The sequence below is a fragment of the Mobula hypostoma genome, chromosome 13, assembly GCF_963921235.1.
Source record: "Mobula hypostoma chromosome 13, sMobHyp1.1, whole genome shotgun sequence".
Lineage (NCBI taxonomy): Eukaryota > Metazoa > Chordata > Chondrichthyes > Myliobatiformes > Myliobatidae > Mobula > Mobula hypostoma.
This window is the reverse complement of record NC_086109.1, coordinates 55,647,098-55,659,333: the sequence shown is the minus strand read 5'-3', so window position 1 is coordinate 55,659,333 and position 12,236 is coordinate 55,647,098. Positions and strand designations below refer to the sequence as shown.

Genomic DNA, 12,236 nt, shown 5'->3' with positions numbered 1-12,236 from the left:
TTAGAAAACAAGCATCTTTTTTAGAAACCAAAACAAAGAGTGTACACATTATCTTAGGTGACTTTCATCAAAGTCCTATATAATTATTAGAAAACTTTTTTTTGTATTCAAGCCTCTTCCATTGCCTGCTGCATCTATAATTAAGTGAAAATTAGGAGGCAGACAGCAGAGTTTTGGATTACCTTTACTGGAAAAAAAAAGAGGCTATCCAAAACTGCAATAAGTATTGAGGTAACAAAAGCATGAATGAGACCTTCAGCAAAAGAGCTGAGGCACAACAAAAAAATCAGATAGAAATGAACTGTCTGTCTTTGTGATGGCATATATATAATGAACTGAAGCTCATCTTAGGTGAAGTATGATGCTACTGTTGCAAACAATCTGATTGAACTTTCTTACAATTGCTAGGAAGATGAATGGGGTCAATAGCTGGAGACTGAAGTTTGTGTCAGGTTTAAGTTTCAAGAGTGTTTCAATGAATGCAAACCACTTTAGAACATTAAACATATTTTATGAAATTTAAGTCATTTGTTCTTTCTTTCAAAGTTCAAAGTATATTTATTATCAAAATACGTATACAAGCATGTACACTATGTACAACCTTCAGATTTGTCTCCTTACAGGCAGCCTCAAAACAAAGAAACTCAATAGAAAGAACCCTTAAAAAAAGACCATCAAACACTCAATGTGCAGAAGAAAAAAAAACAAATCATGCAAATAATAAAAATAAGCAAATGACATTCAGGATTGAAATTCACGAAAGTGAATCCACAGCCATGAAGCCAGTTGCAGCCCATTAGTTACAGGCCAAAGACTGATTCAAGAGAGTACAATAAATATTTTTTATATTGTCTTGCTTAATGACCCAACATTATGACATAAGTGTGACTATTCACTAAAAATAAGTGCCATTATTATGGAAGAAAATAACCTCAATATTTTCTGGTCTTTATCAGCCTGTGTTTGTCTTTATTTTGTTGAAATTTAATCTGCATAAGTCCCAGCTTTTGTGGTAACAAATCTACATTGATCAAATGACAGTGAATAAAAAACCTTATAAACATTAAACCATAAACACAAGAGATTTTGCAAATGCTCAAAATCCAGAGCAACACACATAAAATGCTAGAGGAACTCAGCAGGTCAAGTAGCATCTATGGTAATGAATAAACAGTTGATGTTTCAGACCGAGACCCCTCATCGGGCCTGGAAAAGAAGGGGGAAGATGCCAGAATAAGAACTTGGGGGATTGGAAGGAGTACAAACTAGAATGTTAATAGGTGAAGTCAGCTAGCTGTGGGAGGGGGATGGAAGTAAGAAGCTGGGAGGTAATCGGTGGAAAAGGAAAAGGGCTAGAAAAGAAGGAATCTGATAGGAGATGGGAGTGGACCATTGGAAAAAGGAAAGGTGTACGGGCACCGCGGGGGAAGGGGTGATAGGCAGGTGTGGAGAAGAGAAGCAAGAGGGGGCCAGAGGGGGAAAATTAAAGAAGAGGGAAGAGGAAGGTGAAATTACTAGAGGATGGAGAAATTGATGTTCATGCCATCAGGTCAGGAAACAACCAAGACAGAATACGAGATGCTGCTCCTCCAGTCTGAAAGTAGCCTCATTCTGGCAGTAGAGAAGGGCATAGACTGACATATCAGAATGAGAATGGGGATTGGAATGAAAGTGCTTGGCCACCAGGAAATCCTGATTTTTGAAAATGGAGCAAAGGTGTTCAACAAAGGGCCCTGAATGGAGGCGAGGGAGAAGGAGAATGGGCAGGTGTGGCGATTCTTCTGCTTGCAGGGCTAAGTGCCAAGAGGGAGATTAGTGGGAAGGGATGAATGGACAAGGGAATCACGGAGGGAGTGATCCCTGTGGAAATTGGAAAGCACAAAGGAGGTAAAGAGGTGCTTGGAGATGGCAGAAGTTGCGGAGAATGACGTGCTGGATGTGAAGGCTCATGGAGTGATGGGTGATGACAAGATGAATCCTGTTATGCCTATCAAGGGTCCCTGTTATCCCTGTCCCTCTATCCCAGTTAAGGTGGCAGGAAAATGAGGTGAGGGCGGATGTTCAGATGGTGGAAGGGAACTGGTAGGGTCTGATGTTGAAAAAGAAGTGGAGAGCTTTAAGGTCTTATCGATGGGAAATAGAACTATAAAGGGACTCATACAGAGCATATCAACGGCATCAACAGAGCTCTACGAAGAGGTGTTTCTCGCAGTGATTATTTAAAACGAGAGCTTCGCAGGTGTTTATCCATTGTACGGGGCCTATCAGTACAGAAGAGGTAAGCAGAGTGGCCATTGTCAGGAATAGGCCAGTGGCGAGAGTAGAAGCGACAGGCTTTGGATCAAAAGAAGCTTCGGCTCTGTGTAAGTCATCTGTTAAGGTTTCCTTTTTGGTCTTTTTTCCCTCTCTTACTGTACCATTTAAATGGCTGTGGTATATTCTTTGTGCCGGATGTTGGAGAAGTGGGAGACCCAGAGTCTCCCAAGGAACTACATCTGTGTGAACTACATTGGCTGCAGCTCCTTGAAGACCATATTAGGGGTCTGGAGCAGCAACTGGATGACCTCCGGCTTGTACAGGAGAGTGAGGAGATAACTGATCAGAGTTACAGGAGAGTAGTCACCCCGAAGTTGCAGGAGGCGAGTAGCTGGGTGACGGTCAGGAGAAATGGAAGTCGGCAGTTAGAGCAGAGCGCATCTGTGGTCATTTCCCTCCATAATAAGTTACCACTTCAGATACTTTTGTGGGGGATGACGTCCCGGGAGAATGTCACAGCGACCGGATTACAGGCACTAAGCATTTGTCCACAATGTAGAAGGGAAAGAGAGAGAAGGGAGCGGTAGCGATAGGGAACTCAATAGTGAGTGAACAGACAGGAGATTCTATGGACATGAACGGGACACCGGGATGGTATGTTGCCTCCCAGGTGCCAGCGTCAGGGATGTCTCAGATCGCGTCCACGACATTTTGGAGAGGGAGGGAGAGCAGCCGGATGTCTTGATACATATTGGTACCAATGATATAGGAAGGAAAAGCAAAGAGGTCCTGAAAAGTGAATTTAGAGAGCTAAGTAGAAAGCTGAGAAGCAGGGCCTCCCGGGTAGTAATTTCTGGATTGCTGCCTGTGTCATGTGCCAGTGAGGGTAGAAACAGGATGATCTGGCAGATAAATGCGTGGCTGAGAAGCTGGTGCAAGGCACAGGGCTTCAGGCTCTTGGATCATTGGGATCTCTTCTGGGGAAGGTATGACCTGTACAGAAGTGACAGGTTGCACCTGAACCCCAGGGGGACCAATATTCTCATGGGCAGGTTTGTTAGAGCTGTTAGGGAGGGTTTAAACTAATTTGGCGAGGGGGGAATGGGGGAGTAGGAACCAGACTGAAAGGACTAAGGATAAGACGGATGGGGTAAAAAAGTCAAGATAGCGTGCTGTCAGACTGTCAGGAAGGGCAGGCAGGTGATGGGACTTAGATGCAGACAACAGGCTGAGTATCAAAACATTAGGGATGCAAAATCAGAAAGGATAGCAAATATAATACTCAAGGTGTTGTACCTAAATGCATATAGCACAAGAAATAAGGTGGATGATCTTGTTGCACTATTACAGATTGCCAAGTATGATGTTGTAGCCATCACTGAATCGTGGCTGAAGGATGGTTGTAGTTGGGAGCTGAATGTGCAAGCTTACACATTATATCAGAGGGATAGGAAGGTAGGCAGAGGTGGTGGTGTGGCTCTACTGGCAAAGAATGGCATCAAATCAGTAGAAAGATGTGACAAAGAATCGGAAGATGTTGTGAGTTGAGTTAAGAAACTGCAAGGGTAAAAGGACACTGATGGCAGTTAAATACAGGCCTCCCAACAATGGCTGGGAGACGGACCACAGATTACAACAGGAAATAGAAAAGGCGTGTCAAAAGGGCAATGTTATGGTAGTCATGGGAGATTTTAACATGCATTTTGATTGGGAAAATCAGGTTGGTAATGGATCTCAAAAGAGTAAGGTTGTTGAATGCCTAAGAGATGGCTTTTTAGAGCAGTTTGTCATTGAGCAAACTAGGGGATCAGCTACACTGGATTGGGTGTAATGTAATGAACCAGAGGTGAATAGGGAGCTTAAGGTAAAAGAACCCTTAGAAATCAGTGATCACAATATGATTGTGTTCAACTTGAAATTTGATAGGCAGAAAGTAAGGTCTGATGTAGCAGTATTTCAGTGGAGTAAGGGAAATTACAGTGGTATGAGAGAGGAGTTGGCCAAAATAAACTGGAAGGAGCTGCTGGCAGGAATGTCAACAGAGCAGCAATGGTGTGTGTTTCTGGGAAAAATGAGGAAGGTGCAGGACGTATGCATTCCAAAAATGAAGGAATACTTAGATGGTAAAATAGAACAACCATGGCTGACAAGGGAGGTCAAAGCTATTGTAAAAGCAAAAGAAAGGGCATACAACAAAGCAAAAACTAGTGGGAAGATAGAGGATTGGGAAGTTTTTAAAAAACCTACAGAGAGCAACTAAAAAACTCATTGGAAGGGAAAAGATGAAACATGAAAGCAAGCTAGCAAACAATATCAAAGTGGATAGTAACAATATTTTCAAATAATTTAAAAATAAAAGAGAAATGGGAGTGGATATAGGACCACTAGAAAATGAGACAGGAGAAATAATAATAGGGTCAAGGAGATGGCTGATGAACTAAATGAGTATCTTGTAACAGTCTTCACTGTAGAAGACACTAGTGGTTTGCCTGATGTTGTAGTGTGTGAAGGAAGAGAAGTGGGTGCAGTTACTATTACAACAGAGAACCCAGACAATGTCTTGATGGCTCTGAATGAGGTCCTTAGGATGTGGAGTGAGTGAAAGGCAGTGCGTTGGGAGGAGGTAAGGTTTGAAGAGCGGTGAGGAGTATTGGTCGAGGTCTTGAGGTCTTGAGGTCTCGTCGGCAACTAGAGATGAGAAGACACAGGGTAGGCAGAAAACCAGAGCGGGGTGTCCAAGCCGAGGAGCAGTGTTGGAGATGCAAGAGGAGGGCATCGGTGTAGGGTGGGGAAATAAGTGGGCTCGGAGTCGGAACCGAGGGAGGAAGAAGGCGCGGCAATGGGGGGAGGGATGGAAAGTGTTGGTGTCGTCGGGAAGAGGGGAGAGTTGAGGTGTTCAGGGAAGGTGGGGTGGGAGGAAGAACGAGGCTCCGACGACCCAAGAGGTGACGAGGGAACCTGGGAGTCCCGCGGTTGGGGAGTAGTGGAGGAGCCAATATTAACCCATGTGTAGTCGGTGCTCAGATGGCAAACCTTAGCCCCAGAAGGTTGAAGTCCACGAATTTAATTCACGGAAGGGGACGCTGATAGGGAAGGTTATATATCTCATCAGCATCAAAGGGCCATCTGAAGCCCACGTCTCCTCAGGCCTGAGGTTGGGCTCCTGTGCAGCTCCTTCCTTCGGACAGCTCCCACTCCCTCTGCTCCAGTAAAAGGCAGGGCACACCAGCGAGCGAACTAGTTCTGCAAAGTGACTCCCGGCGAAGACCCCACTGTCCCCACCCAGCTCCTCACCGAGCCCACCGGCCGCCGCTGATACTCCATGGCGTCTCCGTTGTCTGGTTTCCAGGGTGACGCGCTGCAGAAACGTCGCGAGGTTTGCAGCAGGCGGGAGGATCGCTCGCTGACCAATGAGATGTGGCGGAGACCTGACGTCATGGATGGCGGAGGGATATAAGAACAAAACCAGTCGGGCTTTTGGAGCAGAAGGGATGTTGGCGGTAATGCACCATTAAGTTGGATGTCAACCGCCGTAAAACAAGATACAGACAGCAGAGGGGTGACAGGGAATCGGCGTGTTAGTTTCTGTGTGCGCATTCCAGTGGGACCATGGCTGATCCCCATCCCTATCGAAATGTTATCTTTCTGCTTTGGCTTTATTCAAAAAACAAACATCTGTCGTCTGCTTAAAGAGAGAATTCTGATAAAGAAATATTTCCCTCTCTCTGCTATCTTTCAAACCGTGGTTCTCAGTGTTGCCGGAGTAAACATCAGGCTTGTCCATTCCTCAGAGTGATGCTTTAAATCATGAATATTATGAGCCGTTCCCTTTGGCGCAGGGTTCAGAATCGGGGGTGGGGACACGACGAACATCTGTGCGGTTGAATTGTAGAATGCATTACCCGTAAGGGTAGTGGAAGCAGCATTAATCACGTCTTTCAAAAGGGCTTTGCGCCTAGTAACCCACCCCATCCACCACCATCTACACGTCAGCCACTCGTCTCTCCAACCCCTCCGCACCCTTCATAATCCCCGTACTACCACTTCACGCTTACTGTCCACACCTCCAAACTACACTGGCAAAGTCACTTTTTAAAAACGCAAACACGAGGAAATCTGCAGATGCTGGAATTTCAAGCAACACACATCAAAATTGCTGGTGAACGCAGCAGACCAGGCAGCATCTCCAAGAAGAGGTACAGTCGACGTTTTGGGCCGAGACCCTTGTCAGGACGAAGTTGTGTGTTGCAGTCACTGTTTTATTGTGTTTTCATAGGCACAGCTGCTAGCTAGAAGAGTTCCTCTTGCCAAGAGTCACTTTGTCACTATCATTTTCAAAACAGACAATGCTGACGAAGTTGCTTAGTTCAAGGTAGCTCACAGACCAGAAGGATAGTATCATTTAGCGTATCAATAACTGATCTGTTAGTGTTGGAAGTTTTATGTACTCAGAGAAGTTAGCTTTGCAGCATTAATTGTGGGTAGCTGAGAACTGTATCTTCAAAAAGCTTTCAGACTGTGTAAAGAGAGTATCTGAGGAAACATCATATACATGCAAAGTCACCCAAGTGGCAGAAAAATGGTTTAAATGTTGACAACAATTCGGACTAATTAGGAATGGGATAAGGAACATCAAGAGGCTTGAGAATAAACAGGGGAGATAACTAGTCTCTGAAGATTGGGTAGTTGCAGTATAATGTCCCTTCAGTGAGAGCACTCATGCTTTTTATATCTGACAGGACAAAGTCTTTCTTTCAATTTAGAGCTTAGCAGTCAGCAAACCCAATATCATCGCACAGCTTGAAGTTTTTTTATATCTTCATGTAAATTTTCTGATTCCACCAGAGGAAGATGAGATTCAATTCTAATAAATAAAAAGGGTGTACTTGATGCCTTAGAAGGCTTATAGATAAATCAATTGTCAGGGCCTGGTGGGATCTATTCCAGTGTTCCGTGGGAGGCAGGAGAAGAGATTGCTGGGACTCTAAGTTAGATTTTTAAAGCCTCACTGGACACAAGTGAGTTAATGCTGACTGGAGAACAGTAAATGTCAAAGGTTCAAAGCTCTATACATACCAGCTGTGTGGTGAAGAAAGCACAGCAGAGCTTCTTTCACTTCAGATGTTTGAGTCCCCAAATCCTAATGACTTTCTACAGGGCACAACTGAGAGCATCTTGACTGGCTGCATCATTGCCTGGTATGGGAACTGTAATTCAATTGCAGGACTCTGCAGAGAGTGATGCGGACAGCCCAGTGCATCTGTAGATGTGAACTTCCCCCTATTCAGGACGTTTACAAAGGCAGGTGTGTAAAAAGGGCCTGAAGGATCAGTGGGGACCTGAGTCGACCCAGCTACAAACTGTTTCAGCTGCTACCATCCAGGAAACAGTACCACAACATAAAAGCCAGGACCAACAGGTTCTGGGACAGCTTCTTCCACCAGGCCATCAGACTGATTAGTTCAAGCTGTCACAATTGTATTTCTTGTTATATTGACTGTCCTGTTGTACATACGATTTATTACAAATTACACATTGCACATTTAGACAGAGACGTAATCTAAAGATTTTTACTCCTCATGTATGTGAAGGATGTAAGAAATAAAGTCAATTCAATCATTCATTTTATTATCAAAGTATGTATGCAGAATACGACTCAGAAATTTGTCTTCTCCAGCTAGCCACAGAATACAGAAAAACATGTAAGTAGTTAAAAGAAAGCCATCAGTCCCCCTCATGAAAAGAAAAAGCAACAGAAATTTGCAAACACCAAACACCCCCACAACCCCTCCCTCACACAAAAACTAACAGTTCACTCAAACCTCTAGCCTGCCAATCCACAACAAGAAAGAATGAGCAAGAACATAAAAAATCATGGAACAGGAAGAGGCCAATATGAACTACAGTTAACTTGAACTGCAGTCCAATCCATAAATCTCAGAATTTCAATAACATCTCCGAGAGCAACAGGCCCCTCCAATGACCACAACTCGAACCAGCAGCAACTCAATTTGGCAGCCCCTCTGATGGCAGCGATTCAAACCAGCAGCCCCTCCACAGGAAGCAACACCAACCAGCGGCCTCTCCAAGGGAAAAGACACCAACCAGCGGCCTCTCCACAGGAAAAGACATGAACCAGTGGCCTCTCCCCCTTTCAAAGAAGGGCAGCAGAGAAAAGCCTGGTAATTTGAAACCTGTGAGCATTATATCAACAGTAAGGAAGTTATTGGAGAAAATGCTGTGGGACAGGATTATTTATTACATAGGATGACAGGGTCAACATGTCTTTGACAAGGGCAGACCCTGTCTGACCAATCCGATTTAATTTTTGAACTGTATAGATGAAGGGGGAAACAGTGGATGTGTTTTACATGGTCCTAAATAAGGTCTTTCACAAGGGCCACATGGGAGTCTGGTCCAAAGGTAATGGTCCATGTGATTCTGGGCAATTTGACAAGCCAATTCCACAATGGCTTCAGCAATAGGACATAGAGTGTGATGGCTTTGGTGATTGAATGCCTGTTAGTAGTGGTATCCCAAAGGGATCAGTGCCGGGACCCTTGCTGCTACTAATATATTGTATGTGAACGATTTGGATGTGGACAAGGGAAGTATGATCATAAGTTCACAGATGACACAAAGATTACATAGTCATGGATAGGTAGTCTCAGGCTACAGAGAGAAATTGATGTTAGTGAAATGGGCTGAGGAACACCAGGTAGCATTCAATGCAGAGGGATGGCAGGTGAAACATTCCGGGGGTACTATGACATGTATCATAACTGAATGGGCCTTAGTGAGCATTGACGAACAGAGGGACTTGGAAAGATATGATAATGTTAGAAGAAGAGATTCGCCAGGGTGTTGAGGGGAGACTGGAGAAGCTAGATCTCTTCTTCTTGGAGCAGAGGAGGTAAAAAAAAATGAACATAAAATGGTATATTAAATTATGAGGGGTATTAATGGGGTAGTCTGCAGGAAATCTTCTTCCATGTCGGAGGACAACAAATAAAAGATCTCAGGTAAGGGGATATGAGGAGAACCTTTTGAATCCAGAGTGTGGAGGGTGCCTGGAATGCACTGCCCAAGAGAGTAGTGGAAGTGGGGTTGCTGACTGCATTTAAATCTGTAGATGAGAACTTGGTGATTTAAGGTATTGAGGGGCATGGACCAAGTTCTCAGCGATAGGATTAGTGCAGATGAATGCCCATCGGTCGGCATGGATGTGATGATCAGACTGACCCGTTCTCAGGTTGTACATCCCTAGGACTTTAATTGGATCTCCCAAGCCAAATCAGGAGGTTGACAAAAAAGTAGATTAATCACAGAAATGTGATGGTTTACCACTTGAATCAAACTGAGACTGTATAATTCCATACTGAATTGGATACAGCTTCCAACAATTTTCTGCCATCTATCTGAGAGGAGCATCTAGCCTTAAAGTTAATTTTAGCAGATACAAGCTGGTTGCTTTCCATTACTCACCTCAACCACACATAGCATGGGCTCTCACAAAGGGAATGGTTGCAAGGAGCAGGACAGATGCCCAGGATCTTGTGAAAGCCTCGGGTTCTTATCAGTGAGATAAGCAGCAGAAGGGAGATGTCCTGAAGACGCCTGGGTCTGCTGTAGGAGGAATGCAGGGGGTGACTCGTTGTCTCCTTCAAATGTGGAAATCTCCACTCATTTGAGCAATGAAAAACAAGTCGTATCTTTACATGATATGTCAGGACAAACTAAGAATGGCCCACATGTCCATGGGGTCCTCCACATCCACGACAGTGTGTCTCTGCTGGTTGGAGAATTATCACTATTTTTGGAATGGGTCAGTGATACAGTATATTTATTGATATATTATGGTGCAAAGGACAATATGTTATCAGGACTTCTTTTTTAGTTACTGACAGTCTGTGCTGGTGTTAGGTAGAGAGGCTAACATGGAACTTTTGATATCACATGCAAATGCATCTATCAGGGAATCTGGGAGTCGCCTCCAACTCCAACCTCTGTTCTGGGGCCCTGCAGGCTACAGGCTGTGCCACCCCCAGCTCCGGATCCAGCTCGGATCGAGGTCCTGACCCTCTCCAGACCAGGACCGCTCTTACTGCCGCTGGGTCCTACCACTCGTCTTATTCCTCCACTACCCTCTTTCCTCCCCGTGACTCCCAACCTTCCCTCTACCCCTCATCGCCCCTCCATTCCTCTGATCCCTCATCCACCCCTAACTCTGCTCTCCCTGAATATTCCAAACCCACTCTCCCTCCTGAGACCTCCCACTCTTTACCCTCCACTGACCCCAGCCCCAAACCTTGCCATGTCTTCACCATCCCCTCTGACCTTCCCCTCTGAGGCAGAATGCTCTGTTCTTAGCAAGGGCCTCACTTTTGTCCCCCTCCGTCCACACCTCAGTGAGTTCCGTACCCGCCGTGTTGCTGAAACCTTCTTCCGTCGCCTACATCTCCGAGCCTACTTCATTGGCAAGGATTCCCCTCCCCCTACTGATGACCTCTTCTCCTGTCTTCAACCCTCCTCCTCCTCCTGGACACCCCACCTGGGCCTTCTACCTGCACTCGATCTCGTCATCTCCAACTGTCGCCGAGACATCAACTGTCTCAACTTCACCACTCCTCTCTCCTGTTCCAACCTCACTCCCTCTGAACACACTGCCCTCCACTCTCTCCGCATTAATCCTAACCTCACCATCAAACCCGCAGACAAAGGTGGTGCCATAGTAATCTGGCGGACGGACCTCTACCTCACTGAGGCAAAACGACAGCTCTCTGACATCTCCTCTTCCTTATCCCTGGAACAGGACCCCACTAAAAAACATCAAACCATTATCTCCCGTACCATCACTGCCCTTATTAACTCCGGAGACCTTCCATCCTCAGCTGCTAAACTCATTATTCCCACACTCCATACCGCTCGGTTTTACCTTCTCCCCAAGATCCACAAGCCTGACTGTCCCGGATAGACTCATAGTTTCTGCCTGCTCCTGCCCCACCGAACTTGTATCTGCCTATCTGGACTCCATTTTGTCACCCATAGTTCAGTCCCTCCCCACCTACATCCGGGATACATCCCATGCCCTCCACCTCTTCAATAACTTCCAGTTCCCCGGTCCCTACCGCTTCATTTTCACTATGGATGTCCAATCCTTATACACCCCCATTCCCCATCAAGAAGGCCTCAAAGCCCTCCACCACTTTCTGGACAATAGACCTCACCAGTTCCCCACCACCACTACCCTCCCCCGGTTGGCGGAACTGGTTCTCACACTTAATAACTTCTCTTTTGGCTCTCCCACTTTCTTCAGACCAAGGGTGTAGCTATAGGCACTCGCATTGGCCCCAGCTATGCCTGCCTCTTCGCTGGTTATGTGGAACAGTCTGTGCTCCAAACCTATACTGATACTGCTCTCCAACTTTTCCTTCAGTGAATTGACGACTATATTGGTGCTGCTTCCTGCACCCATGCTGAGCTCGTCAATTTCATCAATTTCAAACTTCCACCCAGCCCTCAAATTCACTTGGTCTATCTCGGACACTTCTCTCCCCTTTCTTGATCTCTCAATCTCCATCTCTGGAGACAGACTGTTCATTGACATCTTCTACAAGCCCACTGACTCTCATAACTACCTCGACTATACCTCTTCCCATGCAAAAATGCCATTCCCTGTTCTCAGTTTCTCCATCTGATGCTGCCCGACCTGCTGAGTTCCTCCAGTGCGTTGTGAGTGCTGCTTTGTCCCCAGCATCTGCAGAGTATTTTGCGTTTAGGGAATCACTTATTGTCTGTGCAGACAATGATTTTTGCCTTTGCTTTTCCCAGAAGTACTGATAGTGTTATGTGAGGACTTTCTCTCTCTCTCTCTCTCTCGCTCTCTGTTGATCTTCACCTTGTGTCTCATTTCCAGGCCTTGATGCTGCTCTTCCAGTGGCACCTGCTGTTGCTTTTAAACCTCGTGTTTGTGTAGAAGG

At 45.5% G+C, this 12,236-nt stretch overlaps 1 protein-coding gene across 1 annotated transcript in view; it reads right to left on the bottom strand.

Moving 5' to 3' along the window:
- tex9 (testis expressed 9) overlaps positions 1–5,605 on the bottom strand; it is a 97,916-nt gene extending 92,311 nt beyond the window's left edge. The window contains exon 1 of the mRNA XM_063066511.1: positions 5,551–5,605. Coding sequence (XP_062922581.1) covers positions 5,551–5,580 — 30 coding nt within the window. The 5' untranslated portion in view covers positions 5,581–5,605. The remainder of the gene's footprint in view (positions 1–5,550) is intronic.
- Between the last annotated feature and the right edge of the window lie 6,631 nt (positions 5,606–12,236).